This window comes from Pezoporus wallicus, unplaced genomic scaffold (genome assembly GCF_028554395.1).
Source record: "Pezoporus wallicus isolate ANWC-B61680 ecotype Strahan unplaced genomic scaffold, APGP_CSIRO_Pwel_v1 contig_6354, whole genome shotgun sequence".
Taxonomy (NCBI): domain Eukaryota; kingdom Metazoa; phylum Chordata; class Aves; order Psittaciformes; family Psittacidae; genus Pezoporus; species Pezoporus wallicus.
Window position 1 is genome coordinate 3,190,762 of NW_026638688.1, and position 25,070 is coordinate 3,215,831.

At 49.2% G+C, this 25,070-nt stretch overlaps 2 protein-coding genes across 4 annotated transcripts in view; one reads left to right on the forward strand and one right to left on the reverse strand.

Annotated features, from left to right (window-relative positions):
- The first annotated feature begins 330 nt into the window (after positions 1–330).
- Positions 331–11,860, forward strand: FAXDC2 (fatty acid hydroxylase domain containing 2). 2 transcript variants are annotated; one of them, XM_057412090.1, is made up of 10 exons: positions 331–780; positions 3,425–3,489; positions 4,555–4,602; positions 7,145–7,233; positions 7,334–7,437; positions 8,153–8,274; positions 8,601–8,806; positions 9,693–9,798; positions 10,364–10,530; positions 11,448–11,860. In XM_057412090.1, the coding sequence occupies exons 3-10, from the start codon at positions 4,555–4,557 to the stop codon at positions 11,602–11,604; spliced, it is 999 nt and encodes a 332-aa protein (XP_057268073.1). In that variant the 5' UTR covers positions 331–780; positions 3,425–3,489; the 3' UTR covers positions 11,605–11,860. The 2 variants fall into 2 exon arrangements, with proteins under 2 accessions (XP_057268073.1, XP_057268074.1); XM_057412091.1 differs by lacking the exon at positions 4,555–4,602 and having other exon boundaries at positions 334–780.
- A 5,599-nt stretch (positions 11,861–17,459) lies between these two features.
- The window catches only part of LARP1 (La ribonucleoprotein 1, translational regulator), a 39,954-nt gene continuing 32,343 nt past the window's right edge, over positions 17,460–25,070 (reverse strand). For both annotated transcript variants that reach the window (XM_057412086.1, XM_057412084.1), the window contains exons 8-20: positions 24,734–24,896; positions 24,321–24,465; positions 23,934–24,108; positions 23,156–23,325; positions 22,487–22,846; positions 21,623–21,746; positions 20,820–21,025; positions 20,616–20,722; positions 19,965–20,116; positions 19,592–19,736; positions 19,243–19,352; positions 18,654–18,781; positions 17,460–18,078 (exon numbers count right to left, since the gene is read on the reverse strand). In XM_057412086.1, the coding sequence (XP_057268069.1) occupies positions 17,857–18,078; positions 18,654–18,781; positions 19,243–19,352; positions 19,592–19,736; positions 19,965–20,116; positions 20,616–20,722; positions 20,820–21,025; positions 21,623–21,746; positions 22,487–22,846; positions 23,156–23,325; positions 23,934–24,108; positions 24,321–24,465; positions 24,734–24,896 (2,207 nt within the window). In that variant the 3' untranslated portion in view covers positions 17,460–17,856. The remainder of the gene's footprint in view (positions 18,079–18,653; positions 18,782–19,242; positions 19,353–19,591; positions 19,737–19,964; positions 20,117–20,615; positions 20,723–20,819; positions 21,026–21,622; positions 21,747–22,486; positions 22,847–23,155; positions 23,326–23,933; positions 24,109–24,320; positions 24,466–24,733; positions 24,897–25,070) is intronic.

The following is a 25,070-nucleotide window of genomic DNA, read 5'->3' on the forward strand; positions in this document are numbered from 1 at the left end:
ACCTATTTGCATCTTGTCCTTACAGATGGAAACTATACCTGTAGCTGGTTGAGGACACCATATAGTAGCAGCATTGGTTTAACTGCTAGACACCAGGAAAACTGGACTGCTGGTGTTTTGCCAAATTCCATGGTGACCCTTACTGCTTTTAGCAAGTACACTTTTGGCCCATTCAGTTGCACTGGCTATTTTGTGCCCAAAACATGAGTTAGTGCATTATAAAAATTATTTATCTTTAAAGGTTAGGTGGCTTTTTTATTCTCAGATACAGCCATTAAGACTCTTACCTGCAGAGATGTATGCCTAATGCTTAACCGAGTGACAGCTTGTGTATGCATGCTGGGAACGCTGCCAGTACTAACAGTGACATGGCACTGGCTTCACATGACTTGCCTGGGAGGGGACAGCCAGCTCCTGCTTGGAAACACCCCCGTCTCCTTCGCCTAAACCCTCATAAAGTTTCCACAGCAGTGATGAAAGGTGAGGAGCTGAAGCCCAGGCTGTAAATGGGCACAGAGGACCTCTCCTAGGCTGCCGTCAGCAGAACGGACAGGCAGAAGTCAGGGATGTAGCAGCTTGAAAAGATGTGATAGAAACATTGAGGAAGTCATTCAAAGGCAATGTATGTCTGTGTAAAGGATGAGTGTAAGCTCTTCTAGGAACTCTGGCTGCCTTCAGACCTGTGCAGTGCTTGGCACAGTGAGACGTCCACCAAACACGATGTCTAGTCCTGTGTCTGCCCATATAGCGTGGCTGATATGAAACTCTTTGGGTGACCAGGTAAGCTGGCCTTATATTTTTCCCTTTCTATACTTTCATGGATGGCTGTAGCCTTTTTCCCTCTCAGGTGGGTTGTTTTCCATTGTCTGGGCACTGTAAAGGTTGATTCCAGTGAAAGAAGGTTTACAACAGAAGAATCAAGCAGGAGGGAGGAATAGCAACAAGCTGGCGTGGGCAGGCAGTCCATCACAGTGATGTACTTAGTAGTAGTAGTGTATTACTGCGTGTTAGTGTAGTGTATTACTGAGCTGTGCCTGCCAGCAGCAGTATGGTCTGGCTGTTGTCAGGACACAGTACTGGGTACAATACGCGGAGAAGCCTCAGCTTGGGGCAACAGAAATTGATGGGACAGCCGAGATGAGACATAAATAATAATATGACTGTTAAATATAAAAGGGCAGTTCTTTCCTTTTCAGATGATGTTGAGCATTTTAAAACATGATTCAGACAAACTGGCTTTTTCTGATACCTGAAGTGGAAAATTCAGTGAAAATACATCTCTGACTTAATGAACAGTTGTTGGACAAGTGATGAAGTACATGGAAATAATTAAACAAAATGCATTGGAATTCTTTATGGACCAGTGTATGTTTTGTTTCCGCTTTAATATCAAGGCCCTGATTGGAAAAACAGTTACTTTAGGGGTGAAAATTTAGTTTGAATCAAATTTTGTGTTAACTAATTTGAAATAAGCAAAAAGGAACCTTTTTTACCCCCCTTTTAAGTGAGCACCAGTTCTAGCTGATATTTGGAAATAGCTGCAGGCAGCTGAGATCTTCACTGGTTGATTCGGGGCTGTGTAACATGCCAACATGAGAGCAGTGCCAAGCAGCTGAATGGCTTTTTTGTTTGGCAAAAGAGCTGTGGTTACACCAATGCTTTTTTAATGTATTTGATGTATTCTGAACCAGAAGAGAGATTTTCCAACAATAAAAGAAAGTAGGCAATGATATATTTTGGGAATCCTGATCCATTGAAGTTTATCTTGTTTTAAGGCACGTAATGTCAATTTCTATCCTGTAAATACGACTTGACTGAGATTCTGGGGAGAGGGAGGGTAAGGAGATGCACAGGATTATTTTGAACTGGAAGTCTTTGCCCAAGCAAGACTTGTAGCATAATTTGGTTATTTAAAAGGAGTACTACTAGAAACATGATTCTAATTTTAACTCTTTCCTAAACTCACAGAATCTGGGACTTGGTGAAGCAATGGCTCTTCTTCCTCCTAAACTCTCAAAGCAGAATCACATTCTCTTTTGTGCTCTGCTTTTGAGCTCATTCACACACAAAGATTCATCAGCCTTCCATCAAGCAGCTAGCTGAGATACCCCTCTTATGTCTGCCTCCCTGAGAGGTAATGTTGTACCGCAAGGTCATCAGAGCTGAATAATCTCTTTAACCACAGAAAACTGTGACAATGCTCTTTGCTGTACTGTGTCAGCAGAATCATTTCGTATTGCTGTTTTCATCTCCCTCCTGGGTGGTGGTAGAGAAGATAACACAGCAAAAGGGCAAGGGATACGAGATATAACAAGGGACATTCTGATTAGGAACTGCATTGGGGATATCACAGCAAGGGTAGTCAAATCCCTGGACAGTTTTCCCAGAGAAGCTTTGGAATCTCCCTCCATGCTGACACTCAGAACTCAACTGTTCAGGGCTCCAACCAACCTGCTAAGAAAGGTGGAATGGAGCAAAGCCTCATAAAGGAATGGATTATTCAAGCTTGACATGTTTTGAGCATTAGTAGTGCTTTCTTGGAGGCAGTGGGCACACCTGCATTGAGAGGACCTGTGTGACAAGATAGGTGCATAGTGCATGTTTCGTAACGCGAATGCATCACTGCAAGCAGAAGGGCTTTTGGAAATGACGATAAGATCCATTTGTCCTGTGGCAAGTGATTTATGCTGTTCTGTTCAGGCTGGCAAGTTATTTGTGGTTGCTTTCAGGTATTCCTCATAAGATATGTTAGAGTCCAACTATATTTTTTCAATCAGGTTACGTTGGCAACCTTGATACAGTGGAGAAATAAAATACACAGAAGACCTCTCATACTGGCTTCAATAGTTCACAAGTCTAATAGTGAGGAACTGCAGATCTCAGGAAACATGAGAAGTCCTAGGACACTGTGACTTCCTTAACACATTCTCATTTTAAGCAACACCACCTCAGGGCACTTCTCTCACTACTGCTTTGGCCAAAGGAGGCAGAGTTAATTTGTTTATGTCTTTCAAGGCTGCTACCAAAAGTGAGCATTTCCCATAGGAGCACATAGAGCCCTGTTTCGAAACAGGGGGGTTGGGAGTTCAGATCCATGGCTTCAGGTTTCAAATTGTTTCTTGCCTAATTTTATTTCTTCTTCTCAGAACCATTTATCATCAGCTTCTTCCACTGAAGTATATGGTGTGGTGACTGGGCTTGTCTTTTCCTGTCCTTGGGAAAACAGGAATACGAGCAGAAAGATGGTCTCCAATTTTTGTCTCATGCTCCTTGACGTGCATGCTAACATAGGGGTATAACATAGGGAACACAGGGAAACAGAGCTGGAAACTCCTGTAAATAAACTGAGTTGCATTTGTAAGGATGTACCCAGAAAGCTATCATTTCAAACCTTCTGGCTGACATAGGGACTTATTTTTGGCAGTGTATTCCTCCTCTCTGAAACGCTGCAAGAGGAGTACTCCCAAGAGGCTTGCTACCATCAGAAAGGTAATGGAATATCATCTTTCTAATGAATACATTTCCAACTGTTTCTCTTTATACTTTAGGTAACACATTTTGCCTCTGCTTGAATATTCTTCTTGAGTATGAAAAGCAAAAAGGATTTAATTCTGCAGCCATGAGTAATCTGGCCATCATATTAGAATTCATGTGTTTGTGTTCAGGTGAAGCCACGAAGACATTAAGGAATGTTTTGTTAGCTTTTTCTAGTTAATAATTTATAGTAAGAATGCAGCAATATCAAAACAGTTACAATAATTCCTAGGACAGCAACAGCAGGTCCTGAATCACAGAGATCTTGCCATGGCCACAGCCAGCAGTGAAACCCCAACAGCTACTTTAACCTCGGGGCTTATTTTATTTTAATTCTATTTTATTTTTTACCAAAACCAGCAACAAATGGTCAAATGCAGGGAGATTTATTACAAGATTTTGTCCATTTAGGACTTTAAACCACCAAACTGACCATAGCAAGACTTGAAGCAAAGATGATTTCCTCACAACTCACAGTTCCTCTGCCACAAGAGTGAAGGCTGTGGGGGGCTCTACTGTGTTAATTCTTCATGGCACAAACTCACTTTGTTGTAGCTGGATTTTTGTTTCCATCCTTGTGAATTTAACAACATGTCACCATTCTGGAAGAGCACAGGTTCCACATCATTATTTCCCTGCAGTCAGTGAAGGGCTGGAGTTCTCACTGGGTGCAATGTATTCCTGGGCCAGATCAGGGGAGGAAGCTGTGCCACAACACGAGTGGCACGATCACAAGCTTTGGGTTTGGCTGTTCTCCCATGTGTCTTTGTTACCCTTGCATCCCTGTTAGTCTTGTAGACAATACTCATCAGGACATAAGGGGATTTCTCTCCTCAAGAGCTCAGTTTGCTCAAGTAGCCAAGACGAAGGAGGGAATAGGACAGGACACAGCACAGAGATTAAGTACTTGACAGTTTTGCAACTGAACTAGAAGCTGAGGGGGTTTGCTGTTGTCAGCAGTGTGCTCTTCCACTTTTCAGCTGTACAAGGCTCACTTACTTAGATCACCGTTTATTTCAGATGAAAAGAGTCTCTGGGTATCCCACCATGGCTGAGCAGCAGAAGCAGGTAAAGACTCAAGGTTATCTTTTAAAGTATCATCTCTTGCCACTACAGCAACAGCTTCCCAGCATTTTTCCCTTCCAGTGAGCTGCAGCTGAAGGGTGTGTTACCTTTGCTTGTATGGCAAGAGACCACAGCACTCCTCTGTAACCAGAAGCTGTGCCACCTAACTGAGCCCAGTCCTCAAAGTGGTCCTGCTGAACAATGTTTCCCTCTTCTACACTAAAGGAATATTCCAACTTCTACAAGCCCTTTAAGGGCAAGATGGATCAAAGTCTGGCAACTAATGTGCTGGGGCTGTTGGCATGAAGAGAAACAGGGTGTTAGCACTGGGACTTGATGAACAAGATGTTTTTTTTCCTATATAAACTTCTGTGCTCCTACAGCTCATGTAATTCCACAGTGTGGGATTCACTCATGTAATCACTTCATCACATGAAATAAAAACACAGCCTCAAAACAAGCCAAAGGGCTTTTAAAATAGCTTAAGTACTGAGCTTCAGCCACTCTCTGTCCTGTCTCAGAGCAGGACACACAGAGTGATGAGCATTAGGAGTTAATAGATTTTGAAGCTCAGTTCTTCAGCTGGAAGGTGCTAAATAACTGAAATACTGTTTGGTCTAACTAAAAATCCTGACCTTGTGAGACATCAGAGTTTTTTCTTTGCTGTGTTCTTCCTTCATCCCAGAAGAAGGATTTATGGATACCACTCCCTTAAGAATGTTACAAAAGCTTTGTATAGCTTTTGTAACCTTTTTTCCAGATAATAAGAAGATGGTATTCCAGGGCCTAGAGATTAAGAGAGTCTTATCTCATGTCAGCAGACACGAGATACCACACGGATGCGATTGGAAGTATGAAACTGCTGAGAGAGCAAATCTCCAACCTTGAATCCAGCAGGCACCCTCTGAAGCTGGAATAGGTGGCTTTTGCCAGCCTTGCAGCTATAGCTCAGTGCGCCAGTGATAATGCGGAGGCCCTGGTTGCATTGCTTCCAATGTAAAACTGCAGGGTTCACAAACAGCAAGCTGTAGGGCAAGAGTCCTTTAAATTACTCCCAGTTCCAACTCGATTAAAAAGAAATGATAAGAGATGAAGGTTGGTTGTTTTAACAGGGAAAGTTTCAGTGCTAATGAGCAAAGTTCTATCCTGGCACAGACGTAGTACTGACAAGTCTTGGGCAGTGTTTAATGTTCTGTAGCTGTTACCGAATCTTAAAGCACTGAAAGCTGTGTAGAGAGGATTCCTCCGTATTGCATTACCCTAAACACACCTGCATTCAGCATTTATTAGTGAGCTGCCTCTCTTGTTTGACCTCTCTGATGGGAGACAAGCAGGACAGCAACTGTGAATCATGCTATTTTTACTCCAGTCTGTTTGTGCAGCACAGCAACACGTATTAAAAACAGGAAGGAGAGAGTAATGAAACAGACACTCACTGGTTAGTACACTATAGTCTTTTAGAACTGCACTGATTTCTTTTTAAACAGTTATTCTGCAGATAAATACAATACACAGCAACCCAAGAAAACTGAAACTAAGATTGCTGAACTCCAGAACCAATTCCACCTTGGGCTACTCTAAAAGATAGATGGTTAATTATACAGTTGTCGTATATTTGGCTAAACAACTTGGGTTTGGATCTTTAAATGCTCACATTGAAGATGCTTTTTGTAGTTAAAATCCTTACTGTAATAAAAAAAGTCACAGTAACATCACATTTTATGTCCTTATGCTGTACACAGGAATATTTGTTCAGTAGATATCATTTCTGTGACTGATAGCAGAGACTTAGAGCACTTTAGAGTATTTTAGCTCCTTGTTCATGTGCAATTGTTCCATACAGATGGCACTTATTAGCCAAGTGGTACTCTCAGTACTAGAGCTTAGCTGTACCTGTGATGGCCTAAAGGCACATAAAGTGCATTATGCAAGGAAAGGTATTAAACCTCTCTTGCACTTGTAGGGAAAAGAATAGGCAAGGTTCTGGGCACATGAGCCTGACTTCACAATCAGTCTTCAAAGCAAAAGTGGAAAGGAGTACTTCTGGATTAACTGGAGCTATTATTCAGTTCATCTGAGCACAGCAGGTCTTGACTGCTACAGGGAGGAAGCATAACTGCATACTGAGAGGGAGAAGATACAGAGGGAGGGAGCTGTTGAGGTGGAGTTCCTTACACTTTCTTCCTTTCCAGCTGCTTGTGGTTATCCAGAAGCCCCTTATGCTGTAGTCCTCCAGGTACCAGGAAGTGTGCCAGATGAAAACAGAGGGAAAAATCAGTGGCCCGTTCTCTCCCTTTGATTATTCCAGAGAAATTCCATGTCAGACCCGTCAGGTCTCTGTAAGCATGGCAGATGGATGTGTGTGTACTTCCCCCCTGCTCAGTCACACACAATGTCCCATAACAGCTTTGTTGTTGTGCTCTTTAGAGAGTTTGTGAAACAAAACAGCCCATCATAGGACTGCCTTCATCGCCTGCGTTTCAAACACAGAAAGTGCTAGCGCAGGACACAGCAGCACACGCTCACTCTTGTTGCTTGCTCACAGGAAGAGAAGCTCTGGGATGCCATGAAGGTCACTGCCTGTGTCCTCGGAGCAGGTCTTCTCCTATTCACTGCCTTAGCGAGCTCTGCTTGGTAAGATGGTTTGAACAAAGGGGCTTGAGGAGAAGCTTTTCTGTGGAGAGGGGAAGTGGGTGATGAAAAGATGGGCAAGCAAGAACACTTATTCCTGCAGGTACGTGCAGGATACCTGGGACACTTTGGGCCATTTCTGGCAAACAATGTGGCTAAAGCTCTACTACCTGTTAGAGGGAAAGGAGTCAACACTCTTCTTACTTGGTGAGTTTTAACAGCTCTCTACTGTAGGAACCATCCTTGTGTTACATCTAAAAATGGGACGTGGGCATGCCTGCCTAAAGTCACTAATCCTCTCACTGAAAAAGCACATGTAAGCTTCAAAGAGAGACAGAGCTGACACAGTGCCACTGTGCTGGCTTTGGACTGTTCACATTAGACACCCTATACAGATCAAAAGGTTGACCTTTCTGCTGCTGCTGAAAAGACTTCATAAACTGGATACACTTTGTTCCTGTAAGAACTGAATGACTCAGTAGAATTACTGAAAAGTGAAGTAAAATCAGTTAATTTCACTCTTGCCATAGCACCTATATAACTTCTCTGTCTGTGATTACAGCTGGTGAACAGACCTGGTAGGCATCTTGCAAAGGTCCTGTAGATCAACTCAACCTTATCCTACTTGCATTTAAAAACCACCCATGATAAAGATCCCACAGCCTCCCAGAAAAGCCCTTCTTGGCCTCAGCTGTGGCACGTTTCAACTGATGAGACATTTGTCTATAACCTTGTCCCATTTCCTAGGTCTTACTTGGATGTTGAACGTACCCATATTCCATTTTAAAGCACCTCACTGCAGGGGATATGCATCTGGCACATCTGGGTCCTAGCAGGATCCTCTGGGTACGATGCCACTGTATTTTGTTTTTGATTTAGCCTCAATATATTCACACATCTCTGCCCTTTCCTCATGCCACAGGGGCTGCACTGGTGCCTGCCCTTGCTTTCTGGTGCTTCAATGGAATCCTTATGGTGGCTGATATAACAGGAAAGCCAACTTTCATTACTCGCTATCGCATTCAGCTGGGCAAGAATGATCCTGTAAGTATTTCTTACTCTGACTCTTCTGCTTGCTAAACACTTCCTGCTGTCTCTCAAGCCAGGAGTAGGGAGAAGAACCTGTTATGCTTTCCTCTTGTAACCAGATAGGGTTCAAGGACAACCAAGCTGAATCTTCCATATGTACTGCAGAGAGGAAGGCAGTTCCTGGGATGAAGCTACCGATCAGCTCTGAATTGGCTGCTTGTTAAAAAGCTGATCACAAAACTAACATGGGAACTGCCTACAGAACTTAGAGCTCTTTCTCCTTCCCATTCAAAGCTGCATTGCTCCTGACTTAGCCTCAAATCCCGAATTCTCTTTTGCAGGTGGACACAAAGAAGTTGCGCCAAGCCATCTACACAGCGCTGTGCAATCAGGTCTTTATCTCCTTGCCCATGCTTCTGCCCATGTTCTACATCCTGCAATGGTGGGGTAACACCTTCAGCAAGGAGTTACCCACCTTCCGCTGGTTCCTTCTGGAGATGAGCATCTTTACCATAGTGGAGGAAATTCTCTTCTATTATACACACAGGTGAGCTGAGCACAGGAACAGGACTTTGTGGTTTCCTCCATGCCTTTAAGCTCATACCCATCCCTTGAAACAGCTGTAGTCCCAGTCCCCCCTCTTCTACCTATCTTCTATACATATGAGATGACTTACAGTCCTGAAATCCACCCTTACAACATGAGGCTTTGGTGCTGCCAGTAACTACAGTAAGAAAAATGGGTAAAATTACAAAGGTGGATCAGCTTAAAGGCTAAGGAAGAAACAGCCCTGAGGGCTTTACACCAAAGCTGTGACCCAGTGTTCCTCGAAAAGAGAAGAACAAGACTGACTGTCCTGAAAGAAAAAAGCTCAGAAGGTCAATGACTGAGGTACTGTTCATTTGTACGGCACCTACAGAACAGGGCTGCTGACACTGCAGGCTTTCTAAGCACTAAAGCAAGGAAGAAAAGAGCCTGCAAAAGACTGTGCAGGAGCAAGCGCAGCATTCTCAGCAATAGGTTTCCCTTTTGGACAAATACAGATAAAAAACTCAAAAAGCCATTTCTTACAAAGAACCCACAGAACCTGAAGTTCTGACTCTGGTAGCTGCCAGCAGGAAAAGTCAAACCAGTGAAAATACAAAGCATGTCTTTCCCTAAGGAGTGCTCCCAAGGTTGAGCAAGAGTCATTCAGGGACTGATTTATGGGACTTATCTGGACTTAAGTTTAACATCAGCCAGTGGGCACATCAATTGAGTAAGGCTACAGTATTCAATACAGAGAGGAAAACTACACTCTTATTTCCACTGCTCCAAAATTGTTATGTTAGAAGGGGTATGAGCAAGTCCCCAGCAGGAATTCTGTGTTATGATACCTTATGTTCCTTTCCTGCAGAGCTCAGACCCTGCCTTTCTCTGTGTTCTCTGCTTAGGCTTGTTCACCTCCCACTCCTGTATAAGCACATTCACAAGAAGCACCACGAATGGACAGCCCCCATCGGTGTGGTCTCCATTTATGCTCACCCAGTAGAGCACATAGTAAGTGGATTCTCCCATGGTCACCCTGCACAGTGTGATTTCCATGGGATGTGGAGGAGTGGTAAGAAAAGCAAATTAAACAGCACTTCTTTCTTAGGAAGTTCAGCTGCACTGCCAAGTGCTACTTGTCTGTAGAAGGGTTGCAGTATCTGTTTATACCAGATGCTTTAAGAGCACAGATCCAAGGACCTGGGCAGCAACAGCCGTTCATGCCACTGGTAGGACACAGTGAGGTGATGCAGCCGGATCATCACACTGATGCTGTTGAACATGTGCACAGGCTCTGCCCTTTTACACTGAGGTTTCCCAAGAGCAGCTTCAGATTATTCCAAGATGAAATTCAGACCTCAGGCTCCAGGGGGATTTACTGGAATGATGCTGCCTCCACAGCTGTGGGTTGATCTCAAGTCTAACTTCTAGTACAAGCTTAGAGCTTGGGGTGGGACTATATTAGTAAAACTCAGCTCACTAATTCTTTCTTTGATGCTGCTGTGATTTTAGTAAGGTGTTTGAATCTGCTTGTCATGGACCCATTAATAAGGCTGAGTTTGCTATTCATTTCTAGCTGTCCAACATGTTGCCTGCCATGACCGGCCCGATGCTCATAGGCTCTCACATCGTTTCCATCGCAGTGTGGTTCTCCCTTGCTCTGGTAACAACGAGCATCTCACACTGTGGATACCACCTGCCCTTCCTGCCATCACCGGAGTTCCACGACTTCCACCACCTCAAGTAGGTCTGGGAACCGCTCGGCTCCCTCTTCCCCTCCTGCAAAGCTCCTTTCTGAGGGTCAGATAGGTCTGCATAGGAGAAGCTTACCCCATCCCAATAGGCGGCTGAATGCTGTTGGTTCCTAAAGCAGTTAAAGAGACCGGGGCTTTGGAGGACTCCAGCCCTACAGCTGCTGGGCACTTCATTGACATCCAGCCTCCTCCAGCAGCTGACTTGGAAACCTCCTCCAAAGCATGAATGCTGAGGCTGGCATTCCAAGTTCCTGGAGATTATATGGGAACAAAGCACATAGTAGGGTAGAAGTAGCAGCTACCACTGGACTTTCCCCAGCATGAACATAGAGCAGACAGTTCTGTGCAAGGCTCTTCCTAGGAGTTCAGGAGAACTGCATGTGATCTAGAATGAAGACAGAGCAAGGGCAAGCCACAAAGCTGGAATAGATTTGCAGGAGCCTCTCTGTCCCTTTCCCATAGAGGGGGATTAGTAACAGTGATCAGGTAACACCTTGCTTAGGCAATCCCCATTAACCTAGAGGTTCCAGGCCACCTCTTACACTGGAGAGAGCAGGGTTCCAGCAGGTTGTTCCAGGAATATAATGCCATAGCAGTGCAAGAGCTGTTCCTATCTCGCACATGTGCTCCCAGTTCAGACATATTCTCCCCTCAACAGCTTGCCCCTCCTGCAGGAAGAGCCAGCATGACAGCTCTATCAACGCCCAAGTGCTGAACACCACCCACACCACAGTGCTGGTTCTCATTAGCAGTCCTATCCGCAAGCTCAGCTCATGTCAGCACTGCAGAGCTGAGATGCTCTCAGTGGCAGAAGTTGCATGGATCATCAGGGCTCCGAATAGAGATGGAAGTGGGGAAGTCAGGGTAACCCCAATAACATCCAGTGATGCTCGTTCCATTTCCCAGGTTCAACCAGTGCTACGGAGTGCTGGGAGTGCTGGATTACCTGCATGGAACGGATACAGTTTTCAGACAGACCAAAGCCTACGAGAGACACAGGGTCCTGCTCAGCCTCACGCCGCTCTCCCAAAGCATTCCTGACGCACCCAGGAGGGCAGAGTGAGCCAAGGCAGCAGCCAGAGACAATGATTTGTGCCAAACAGTACTTGCATTGGGACCCAAGTTATTGTTCACACATAGCAGAGCCCAAAGCTGAACATAAACACACTACTTGAGATGACTGCACTTTTGCTGCTGTTATTTTCTCCCCAAGGCACAAACCACTGCTCTAGGAAGCTATTTTTAAACAAAGTTGAGTGTTTTCATTACTTGCACTGTTGCTTGGTTCCAGCTGCCTGCACCGGGGCAATGTGCTCTGTGCCACGGGGGGAGTTCCTGGGGTGCTCTCATGGCTTTAACACTGCAGTGTTCACAGGCCATGCTTTGGCCTCTCTCGGCAGCATTCTATAGAAATACCAACCAGATCATGGTAACTACACGGGATTAAACCCGCTATTCTGAGAGTCAGGATGCCTGGGATGTGCGATGCAACCCCATGAGAAGGCACGGAGCTTTAGAAACACCTTACCCTGCACATGCGGAGGTCTGACTTCCCTTGAGCAGTTTCTTTGTGCCAGCTCTGAATGAAGGGCAATCACATCCTCATCTGTGCTCCACAAACCAACACCTGCAAACAGTGAGTTTCCCCTCATGGGACAGGGAAGGAGAGCCGGGAGCTGATGCATGACACGGCAGAAGCCTCCTCTGAGCTGCATCTCATTCCCCACACACCCTAACGAGACACAACCCAAACCAATGTACAGTGACAACCTATGGAAAGAGATTTGCCAAGGGAAGAAGTTGGGTGGAGAGCAGTGGAACCCTAAGGAAGGACTCAACAGAACACAGCCTCATGCACATGAGTTTGTATCTACACAACCAAGATGCTGCCAGTGCCCTCCAGGATCTTTTCAAGCCTCCATCCTGTCTGAAGGCCTCGGGCAACAGTCATGTATCTCTCACCACCTCTAGACCAGGCCCAACGGGGGCACACACACAGGGCAGACTGCTCACCCCCCCCCAGCTGAGTAGAACACAGCTCTGTTGTCTTTTGAAGTTTTTATTTTTATACATTTTTTTTGTATTAAAAAGGAAAAAGCATAATTACCACAAATTACAAAGGACTAAAGCATTACTAGAATAATGAATCACATCAGCCTAGAAAGCAGATACTCTGAATAATATTAATGTTATAATACAAGCTCTCATTCAAGTATTTTACATTTTTTTTTCCTCTTTTCCTTTTATACGTGATGATGATCCTAGCACATGGGTCAAAGATTATGTTCTATCGACAGAAGATGGATCATGTACAGCAGGGCCATATTAACAAGATTTTTCCTCCCAAGTGATACATGGTCTGTGATGAGTCATTTTAGGTTTGTCTCTACGATAAATGCAGCTGAAGAAGGTTGCACACACTTTCTAGTTTGGGGGAACAGAAGGCTGAGGTTGGGACACACACGGGGTTGGAGAAGGGCCAGCACATGGAAACACCCCTTTTGCTCCAGGTGAACGCGCAGCTCAATGAGGGGTTCTGAGCCACGCATCCAAAGGTTTCCAACCCCAATGGGACCAGGACAGGAGGAAGAGGAGCAGGGCTGCTCCGGGGAGGCTCGAGGGACCAAGAGGTGCCACTTGGGCTGTCACCCAGAGGGTAAACCACAGGGGACAGTGCAGGGACCCAGGGCAGGCGGTACCCAAGGTGCTCCCTGCTCCCTCTGGAGCTTCCCACTGAGGGGATGTGCTTGTCACAGATACATCGGTCCTATGTTCAAGTGTCTGCAGAAAGTGAAACTGTAAACTACTCATTGAAATGCTGCCCCCAGCCCCGAGATGAATGTTGTCTTTACAATAAAAAACAGAAAAGGAAAAAAGGAAGTAATCCATCTATTACCTGGACTGGAAACTTGGGGGGGGGAACCCAAAGAAAAGAGTCAGTGAGTCATTTAACACCAAGTGTAGCAACCCTCTCTTAAAAAAGAGCCTAGCAATCCATTTCAGAACAGTGACAAAGGGACATAACCAGCCTCGGAGGAGATGGAGAAATGAGCATTGCAAACACAGCTTGCTACATGTACAGTTTTCCTTTTTTTTTTTTTGTCCTTTTTCTTTTCCTTTTGATACGATAACTGGAAAGGCATTAACAGCTAAAGGCCCCCTCTGCTCTGCCGTGCGGAGCACGTACGGACGCGTGGCAGGATGCTGAGGTTAACACATCGTATTGTTACAGTACAATCGACCAGTCCCAAGCAAGATGAGCAGTTGCTTTAACTCGAGGGACCCCGAGGGCTACAGTGGCACCACTGGGGTGCAAGGGGGGCAGCAGAAGAGGGACAGGCAGGCAAATGGAGCAGCAGGATTATTACTTTAATTTATACCCCCCATCTCCCCCCCAGATGAATATGGCAAAGCAATAAAGACCCCTCCAAACACACCTCCTATGCCAGGGCTGCGTACCTGTTGCAACTGCTTGCATCCCAAAGGGAGGCTGACCCTGCAAGGAGCCCTGGGCTGTAGCAGCCTGGACATCCCAGGAAGAGGGGTGAGATGGGGAGTGCTCCCCATGCTCTGCATCCCCCAGCCTGCCCGAGGGCAGCCAGGGCTCCCCCTGGCTGTGCCGGTGGCACAAGCACCACGCAGCCCATGTGAGCTGTGGGGTGGAGCCGTGCACACAGAAGGATGCCACCGAGACCACTAGGATTAAACATAGCACAAATACGATCATGGGCAAACATCCAAGCCAGAAGCAAGGCCTAACACAGGAGAGCAAGAGCTTCCTCCGAAGCACAGCCCCTCTCTGGACAGCCTGCGGTGGTGCGAGCAGTGCGCGATGCCTTCTGCATGCAGCTCCGCAGCACGAGGTCCAGTGTCTCTGCAGACCTATGCAAGCTGCAGGACAGGGAGAAGCCTCGCTGCAGTCAGCCCTGGCACTGACCGCACGCTGCACAGGGGCTTTGCCATGGCCACCAGCAGCACACGGGTGCAGGACACTGCCATAACCAGAGCACCGTGGAGCTATGACCAGTGGGCATTGCAACCCAATGTGACCAGCCCAGAGACAGAGCTGGGAGCAAGCCACAGCTACCTCGGGCTGTCGCATCCTTCTTTCCCTGGCTCCCTGGCTAAACTGCTATCCACAGTGAAACAAGGCACATGCTCCACAAAGCTGGAGGGCAATGGGACCGCTGGGACTGATGTCCTGATCCACCTCCCCCTGGGAAACAGGGGAGGGGATTCACACAGAGCCCTCAGCCACACTGAATGCGACAAACCACTGACTCAGCAGAGCGGGGGAAACCTCTCCTGTGCCAAGAGCCTCAGCCTTAGAAAGTAAAGAATAATTTAAAATCAATTCAGATTTGGGGAAATTCTCTGGGAAATGTCTTCTCTCTTCTACCACCTGGCAATTCCACAGTCTGCTCCACAAGCACCGACTCCACAGCAGCAGCTCCTTCCTCCTCACTTCCTATTTCATTTGTGGCTAAAACGCAGAGAGTTGGCTTTGAAAGAGAACACGCACTGACAAGGAACACAGACACGGCAGCAAGGACCACCCTTGGCGCATCCAGACCCGCTTCAACTTGCAGCCAGCCAGCAACGCATCTCCAGTGTCCTTGATCAACCCGATCTCTGAGGCTTTTCCTTCCCAGATTGGAGCAAACCCGGCCGCATCTGTAACCTCAGAGATCTGACTCCATCCAGCTCACAAGAGAGGGGAAACCCAGGGATAACAGTCATGGCCACAGCACTGTACAAGCATTACTTGCCTGTCTTGCCCAGTTACCACCCTGCAATCCTAGAGCACTGCTGCTGTAATGGAGCAAGCCCCGACAGACTGGTGTGCTGAAACAGGGCCTGTGAGCGGTACCAAGCTGCAGGGTGGTGGGGCAGAGGTGGACAGACCAGGGCAGGATCACACCAGCAGGAAAACAGCAACGTAGCAGCTACCCTCACTCAAACCCAGCTGTGCTTTCAGTTCCAGCAGCAGTTCACAACGCTGCCCCCCACCTGCCCCATCACCAAAGCAGCACCTCCGGCGCAGTGTCAGTTTGGGGAGGTGACAACTTCAGCCAGAGCCGCTGATGGACAGCTTGCCCCAGCTCACCCTCTTGACCTCTGCTCACCCATCAGCCTCGCAGCTGTGTAGGGATTGAGATCACTCCTCCCTCCCAGCTATGAGACTCCACATCAGCTGGATACGCAGGGGAGACACTGTTCATTACCAGCTTGTGACTCTGCAGATTGAGTAACGCAATTAGCTGCATCCAAGTAGCCCATCTGCTCCACACTGTACACAGGAGCGTGCTTTGCAGCTCAGAGTGCCAGCCAGATCCACAACCAAGCCAGCTGCAAAGCAGGTATTCCAACCCAGGAGATGGAGCACAGCAGCAGCAAGGCAAGTGGCTGTGGCGGTTTCCCACCCTTATGGTAGGAACACAACTTTCCAGTGCTACTTCTGGGCCCCAGGAGAAGATCTTGCCCCCTAACACAAGCCCCATGTGAGGGAACACAACTCATGTGCCTGGGGAGGGGTTGCCTGCCAAAGCCACGCGGTGCTAGGTAGAGCAACCGAGTGAATGCCATAGCAGCTCTGCAGCCATGCCCTTGCCTCGGACGAGCAAGGAGCAGTACAGTGTTAGCTCAGCCCTCGGAGATGCAGAGAGACTCCAGGCAGCCGCCTGCCAAGACACGGCGCACAAGGAAACCCAGGCAAGAGCTCTCCTTTGCCAGGCAGGTCCCCAGCTCACCCTCAGCACAAGTCCCATGAACAGTGATGCTGTGAGAGATGGGTTCCCTGCGGCTGCATCACTCCTGTGTCAACAGCAAGGACCAGTCCCTCCAGGTGCTGTGACCCCCCTGACCACACTGGAGACACAGACAGGATCAGAGCCACATCCAGCCCCAGCTTGCCTGGAGACGGGCCACCAGCACGTGCAGTCGCAGGGAGGATGCTACAATGGTCTATACACAACGGAGCGGCTTCAACTACTTTGCGAGCACAAGTCTTGGATTCAACTGTCCTCGGCAGCTTCCCCCGTGAGGAGCAGGGCTGCAGGGGCTCCGGGCGAGCTGCGGGGTCGGAGGGAAGGCCGCGGGGCAGGATCAGCTCGGCAGCAGTGCCGGAAGGAGTCTCTGGGCCGAGGGGAGCAGGAGCCCAGCGTGCCCTGGGGTGCAGGGAGCCAGCGGCTGCCCCAGGCCAGCTCCACCATAAGGCAACTTTTTTTTGTTGTTTTTAATTATTTTTTGGGTTTTTTTGTTGTTTTTTTTTCTTCAATAATATTTCCAAGGAAGAAAGCAAAGGGAGATGTGTCTTTAGAAAGTTTTTTTTGTTGTTTTTTTGAGGGATTTTGGGTATTTTTTTGTTGTTGTTTCGTTTTTTTTCAAGGGAAAAGGAAGAGAAAAAAAACCTCCAGCAAAGTCCTGTCTTTGCATGCAATGGGCATTCCTGGGGCAGCTGGTGCGCCGTCCATGCAGGCTCGAGTCCAGGTGACCTGCTGGCTTCCCACTAGCTGTCCTTGCAGGAAAGGAGTCAGAACAAGCCTATCCTTGGCAAAGGTCCTTTGGTTGACTTCCAAATTGTCCGTGACAGAAGGGAGAGAGGTGGGCAGAGGGAGAGCCAGACCCTTGGGAAGGCTGGAGGCGAAGACACTGGGAAGGAGGGACCAGGAGGACGAACAGGACGATGCTCCTGTTGCGGCGGAGGGGCACCGCCGTACGTGGAATGGGAGATGTCAGCCAGGTCATGGAGATCAGAGGCTCCGCAGCATCGCTGTGGCATCGGTCCCCCATAGGGAACCTCGCTCCTCCGAGCCTCCTGAGCGGGCTGCCCTGCGATGCGAGAGGGGACACGAAGGGGAGGCGTTGGGGCCGCACAGAGCAGACTTGTTTTGGTAAATCCAGACAAACTTCTAGCAATAATTTAAAACTTGATATATATATATAATAATAAAAAAATCTCCCCTTTCTAAACCCAGCCAGAACGTGTTTGTTTGTTTGAAGAGACACCAAGACATGAGTGTGCGCACAGGAGGGGAGAAAAGGGAAAGCAAAGGGTTGGGTCTGCTGGGAGCGGGTCTGGCTCTGGTCATGGTGTTGTAATAGCAAAATGGTGTTTCAGATGCAGATCATCCTTGCTTTCCAGCCACAAGAGAAAAGAAATCGTGTGCGTTGAAGGTTTCTCCAGAGCAGCCTATTCCTGGGCACCCACCTTCCAGCTCCTTTCCTGTCTCACCTCCTCATGTCTCCCCTTCTCCGAGCCAGTCCCCCACAAACCCACCCCATCCCCTGGCAGGAAGCAGATGCTGCAGCCTCTCTACTTCCCCACTGTCTGCGATTCTGCAGCTGCCGGGGCAGGGGATTGCTGGCTCAGGTTTTTGGCATCCTCTTGTGCAGGCTGGCTGGGTGAGGCGTGGGCTTGGCTGGATGGGCACTGGCTGACCGTTTTGCTGGAAGACTGGGATGGGTAGCGCTTCCTGCCGTCGCCCCCTGATGTCGTCGGATATCTCTTGTGTCCACCTTCCTCCCCCATGGGTGGCTGGAAGAGAAGCACCACCCCAGGATCAGCAGAGATTCCCCCCTGGATCAAAGAACAGTTTTCCTGCAAGCTTCCAGTTGCAGCTTCTCTCCCTGACCCACAAAGAACACACGTGCCCACCCCAAGCCCACAGATGCCCTCCTCCCCAGTCTACTGCTACCAAAGACAGACTGGCTTCTAATTAAGAACAATGGTGACAACTTGCTTCCCACCCAGGGGCACAGCCCAGAAGCCTGGGAGCCAAAGCTCCATTCAAGCCAAAGCATTTAACTCCCTCCTCAGCTCATACAGAAAGATGGGCTCATCCACGGGTCACTGCCCACAGCAGGGGAGTTGGAACTAGATGATCTTTAAGGTCTCTTCCAACCCAAACCATTCTATCATGCAGTTCTCCAGAGAGCTGTTCTGAAGCAGATCTGCAGTATTCCAACCCTGCAGCTTGTTCTTGGCCAGGCTGCAATGATCGGGTATGACACTAGGTGTCACTGACTTCCCCAAAATCCTCCATCATTTGAGGGGGGCCAAGGAGCTTTTGCAGGGGCCATCGGTGTGGTGAAGGCACCGTGGCTACTCACATCCACTCGGAAGTCCTCGAGGCGCTTGAACTTGCTGAGGTATTCTTGCAGTTTGCTGTTAATGTCCAGATTTTTGGCTTTGGAATACTTTAAGAAGGCCCAGAACTTTTCCAGCCCATAGAGCTGTCCTGGAGGGGAAGAAAACCAAACCAGACATCAGAACACTTTCCTGCAGGCTTCCCCACCACTTGCCTCACAGACCCTCCTGTCACACGGGTAGGCACAACTGAGGAAAGATGGAGAACCTAGAGGGAAGCAAACAACTGTAATGGGCAGCCCTCTTGATAGGGGATGTTCTGGTGGTGACAGAGCATTGAGAAATCCTAGAGGAACTGGTGCCTCTAGCAAAACATTTTGGAAGCTACAGCCTCTCATTGCTCTCTTCCATCCCCCCAGCAGTCTTCATGATGATGAGCATCCACTCAACCCTTTACCATGAAGCAACAGGACATCCAGCTGATCCCTGCTGCACATGTTAATGTACAGCATTACGTGGCTTCCCCAAAATCACAGGAAGAGGCCCAGAAGCAGCCATGCAGCTGGACTATATTGCTGTCAACCCCAGGGGAAGGCCAAAAGAAGCACATACCAGCTTCATAATCCTTGATGGTCTCTTCTTGAAAGTCCTTAAATATGTCTGGCCGGAATTTCTTCTCCAGCCCATAGCTGTAGTATCTGAAAAGGCACTCCAGACCGTACCTGGAACAGAGCAGCACGTGGTGCTCAGACACTGTACGTAACACCCGAGCAGAGAGGCTCTTGAGGCAGGAGCCCTGCTGTGCACCAGCAGCAGGAGTGGACTGAGAGCAACCCCAATCCTACCTTGGAGCAAGGCAGAGATGCTGCCTTTGCTTTGCTGTGAGCCCTGCAAAAGACTGAACCCTTCTTCTTCCCTCACTCCCCTCCCAGGAAAGGCCACTCTGCCCCTCCTCTCCTACCTGTATCCCTCCTTCCCGTCCTCCACAGCAAGCTGCTTGAACTCCTCATACATTTTCTTGTTGAAGTGATCTCGGAGGAAGAAGGACCAGAACCGGAAAAGTGTGTTCATCTCCTGGGACTGACCAATGCCCAGTCGTTTCCGCTCTGTTTCGGGAAGAGGGGACATCACAAGTCAGATCTCCCAGGGACCCAGCTCTTGCACAGGGGCTCATGCAGAGCACCCACTCCAGTGCTGGACACCCTGAGCCACTACCCATGCTCACCAAACACTGTGGTGAAACATCAGCTACCAGCAAGGTTGTCCTGTAGGACCCTGCTTTTCTCCATGTGCTGGTGGCACAGACACCCTGCCCCACACCCCAGTGTCCCTACCGTTAAGGCAGCGCCGACGGTACTTGTGGTAGACATGTTGTGTGAAGCCATTCTCCTTGAGCAGCTCGTGCGAAGGATGCTGGAACTTAGGCAGGGACTGCGGGGTGCAGCCATAGCTTCCAACAGCCGGGGTCCCCTCCGAGGGGCTGGAACTGAGTATCAGAGACTCCCATCAACAACCTTCCTTGGCATCACCCAACTGGCAGTGGAGTGGGGTCACACTCTGCCCCACAGCACTTGCCTGTTGGCACCACTGACTCCCTGTGACTGTCCACTCTGGGTTTGGGACCTGGGCCATGGGGATATCCTAACAAGAAGGGAACTAGTATTTCCAACCGAGTCTCATCTTGTTGTTCCAAGGCTTCAAACTTCCCTCCTTTCAGGAGGGACAAGTTGGGTCTCAATCCTTTCTGCAGCCACCTAATAGGAGACCTCCCCTGCAAGATCAGGGACCTTTCCTTAGTGACATAGTTTACTGGTGGACTTGGCAGTGCTGGGGTAAAGGCTGGACTCAATGATCTTAAAGGTCTCTTCCAACTGAGCTTATTCTATGAGTCCAAGATCAGAGCCTGATTTTTCCCTTCCTTTCCACACTTACTCCCTTTCCCATTTCTAGCTCCTCCATGACCACATAACACCCATCTCTGGTACCTGATGGACGCAGTTCGTGGCCTGTGCTCCCGTGAGTCCATCACCCAGCCCACGTGGCACTCCATCGGAGGGTTCGAACTGTGCCTTGTCTTCCTCTTCCGTGGAGTCTGCAAGACACAGCGCATCAGGGATGTGTCCCCTTTCTCACTAGGCCCCAGCTGGGAAACCCCCATCTCCTACCCCATCACCCAGCCCCGGTCCCACCTTGGCATCTATCGTCCTTCCCTCTTTCACCACTGGGTAGAACCTCGGCGTCTGCGTTGGGTCCTTCAGCTGAGGCGTGCGAGGGGTCCGGGGGGTCCTGGCGTTGCGGTAGTTGGGTGATTCTGGTACAGTTGTAGGCAAAGACCGGGCGATGGTTGAAGGTTCAGGGACTCCAAACAACTTGTTAGCCAAAGCGTCTGTGGGTACTGCAGAGAGAAAAGCCCCCACCACGGGTCAAGCTGAGCTCTGAGCATGAGGGCATCACTATAGCCAAGGGACATCCATCTGGCAGTTGGGAAGCAGCAGAGACAGGAACAGAGACACATCCTAGCCCCCTGAGACAAGCAGCTTCAAATCCAGCATGCCACCAGCTTGGCCACACAGCCCAAAGCCTAGCAGCAGATCCAAGGACTGAGCTCTCTGGGATCCCACAAGGCATCTGCTTCCCAGTGTTTAACAGCGGCAACAAATTCCCCCATTCCCAAGAGAAGGTGCCAGGCACAGACAAACAAGACCCAGCAGGCAGCTGCCTTCCAGCTACTCGGAGAGGGTGCAAGAGGAAAGTCACAGCCAGGGAGCTACATCAAAGCCTGCCAAGTTTTCCTCACTCAACTGGGACACCCCTGCTTTGGGGCCTCCTCTTCTGAAGCCCCAAAACATTCAAGTTGTGAGAAAAGCACTGCTCTGGGAAAGATAATCCCACATTCCTGTGGCCACAATTCCTTCTCCCCAGCTGCTACCCAACCTCCGATGGCCTCTTACCAGGAGGAACAGGGACAAACTCAGTCACACTTGTCTCTTACCTTGCTGGAACCTGGGGGGACCAGGAGGGACTTCCTGGTTTGGATCCACTGGGGGCTCTGGAGTCAAGGTGTCAAACTGCTCCCTGCTGATCATGTTCACCTTCTTGAAGTTCTCCACCTCTTGCTGCATTGGAAGAGGAAGATGATGAAGCAACAAACTGCCCTCTTTTCCCCTTATCCCATCAGCTCATCATGACCCCTCTCTCCACACTCTCAGCTTCTACCACCCCAGAGAGAAACACTGCTTCATGAGTGTGTCAGGTACCAGCCATGGGAATCCTGAGCCCAGCTGATAGCTCCAGCAGCCACCCCACCTTGCAGCCAAAATGATTTCCGTCGCTGAATATGTGTAGCTGAATCCCCAACTGTGAGAGTCACCAAGCTGGAACTCCAAGGCTTCAAAGCAGCAGATGGGCTTTCTATGAAAAGCCCAAGTCTGTGCAAACTGGCACCAAAATGGGGAAGAGCTCAGGCAAAGTGCAGCCCATCCATCTCTGAGCCAGTAAGCGCAGTCTCCAAGGGACTGTGCCATAAAGCACTGGGCACTATGGACAGTGCAGGGACATCCAATTTCCCCCACAGACCTGGCATTGCCTGCCAAGACCCTGGCAGCAAACAGAGCAATGAGCCCCAAGTCATCTCATTATTGTCACTGTGTTTACCTGGCTGAAGCCCTACAACCATGTTACAGAGCTGTGTTTATCCCTGATACAACAGAACACGATGCTGGGAGCCAAGAATCGAGCTCTGCAAGAGGACTAATTCCAGCTTAGCTCTAACCCATCCCACACCAAGGTGGTCAGCCTCCTGCACGCGTGCCTTCCTACACCCCCACACGCACTCCCTTCAATCAGCTGCTCTCACCTTAATCTGTGAATACTCTGGCTCAAACTGCTCTGTCCACAGGTCCTGCTCGTAGTAGTACAGCCCATCGTTGATGACCTTGGCCAGCTCCGAGCTCATTTTAGCCCTGGATGTGTGGTTGCCAGTCCGGTCCCCGCCAGGATGCCGGCGCAGGTAGGGAGGCGTCTGTGTCACGATGAGGATCTTGTTTACATCCCTGTCATCAATCTCGTAATCAGAGTCTTCGTCTGACCAGTCGGTGAAGGTGTTCTTGCGGCCGTCCATCTGCTCCATCTCCTCATCAAACAGGAAGTCTAGCTCCTCTGGTTCATCTTGGTCCTTCTGCTTTTGCTGCTGCAGTGTCTTTGACTCCTCTGGTTTCTATAGGTAGGGGTACAAGGGTGACAAAGAGTAAACACCACACAGTGACACAAGCATCGTGCTTGGAGACACAACTATTGACCCCTGTTTCTTTACTGAAGCCAAAGCTGCTCATATAGGGAGAACACCTTGTTTACACCACTGAGTATCAGCTCCAAAGCGGGTCAAGATGGGTCCAGGAAAGACCTAGGACATCACTCCCATGACAAACAGACCCTATCTGATTTGAAACCTGCCTACTTATGATTCACTCAGACAACTGGGAGTGGGAGACCCCCCCAGCCCAACAGCACCTACATCAGCACCTACCTTGGGCCTGGCTGGCGAGGGCCGAGGTCTCTTCTTCACTTCAATCCATGTCTCTGAATCCAGGTCTGGCAGACTTGTGGACAGGCCCTTGGGCATTGTCTTCAAGTTACTGACCTCCTCTGTTTTGGTGGGGACTGGGCTGGCAGCACGCGGGGAGCCAGGAGCAGACTCTAGAGCCAAGAAGAGACACAAGGTGCTTTAGAGGAAGGAAGGGAGCCTGGGGAAGTGTGTAAAGCACTCGACCAAAGAGGGAGTTACTCTGGCAGCATGGCACAGCTTGATCTCCTGCCAAAACCAAGTCTTACAACAGCCCCAAGAAGATTCTTCACTTGACCTCTTGGGCCCAGCCCTGGGATCCTGAGAGCCCATAAAAGGCAGCAGACCCTTCCCCTGCAGTCAGCTGACAGCTCCATACCTGCTGCCCTATTTGTGCTCAGCATCTCCTCGTCCATTAAGGAAAAGGTGCATCTGTGAGTGTCCTCTGCTCCGCCCAGCAGTAGTAGAGTATTTCTAGGCACAGCCAAGAGACTTCCAGCAGGACTAACCCCTCCCTGAATCCCTTCAACCCCTCCAGACTCAGTCTCTTTCATGTTTCCCCACATACAGAAGTAGCAGTGCTCTGGAAGTCTGAGGATAAAGCCCATACCAGCTCGCACCACCAAGCAGAAAGCAAACGACAGAGCCTTGCCTGGGGAACACCCCAGACTCTCAGGATCTCAGTCCTGCTGCAGTACCAACACTGCATCCCACACCTCCGTCCACATTCCCCAGTGCCCACCTGTCTCTTTCTGGAAGCTTTGCCGGGGCACAAACTCAGGGCAGTTGATGAACTGTGAGAAGTCAGTCTGTGTGTAGTCTGCCATAGGGGGGCCAGGCAGAGCCCATTTTTCTGGCTGCTCTTTTCTCCTTATCTTCTCATCCACGATTTCCACCACCTTGCTGTCCTTCAGAGCCTGGAACCAAGGGATACCTGGTTAATTTATAGCCCTACCTTGGCACACTGAATGGCTCAGCCCCAGCCCTTCCTCCCTGGGAGAAAAAAGAGGAGGAGGGAGCAAGGAAAGGACAAGGGAAGGCTCCACTTGCATCTCTCCCATAGCCCATCTAGAAAACAGGCCTCAGAGAGGGATGGCAAGAAGGAAAGTTAATCTTTCCTTGCCCTCACCTTGATGATGAGGCTGATATCAGTGGTCAGCGCCTGCACCCGGTGGAAGCTGGCAATCAGGGTGATGGGAAGGAAACCATCTGAATCCATCTTGCGGCGCAGGAAGAAGTCTCGCTCCAGGTTGTCCACACTGAAGTAGTATTCACTGTATGGACAACACATCAGTGTCAGGCAGCTCCAAGCCACCTTCCTCTGGACACCCCATAGGAAGTAATCCCCCACATTTCTGCTGCTGCAAGGCTGATAAGAGAGCCTGTGGAGCCCAGACGTGGGGCAAGCTGGTGCTCTAAGGTGTGTGGCACAGAGTCAACACACCCTGGGGCTCTAACCCTACCCACAGGATTAACTACACAGACCCCAGGGAGGATCTCTGTGAACATCCCAACGATCAGAGAAGAAGAGGTGGTGCTTACATCTGCCGCTTGATGTAGTCTTTGAGCAGTTCCTGGTCCACACTGTAGAGCTCAGCACTACTGATGTTGTCAAAGTAGTAAGTGATGTTGCTGGTGTACTTCTGCGTGCGAGAGCCATCCGAGCCCTCGAATTTCCGGTACCCATACTGGTAATCAAAGTGCCCTGTGGGACACCAGAAAGGATCAGCACAGAGCTCCTAGGATCTGCCAGACAGGGCTAGACTCTCACACAAATAGCTCCCTCTGCACTGTTCCTGGGGCCCCATGGCAGCCCACAGTGGGGCATCACCCACATCCCTCATCCTCCTGCTCTCAGCTTTTGCCACAGAAGGGATCT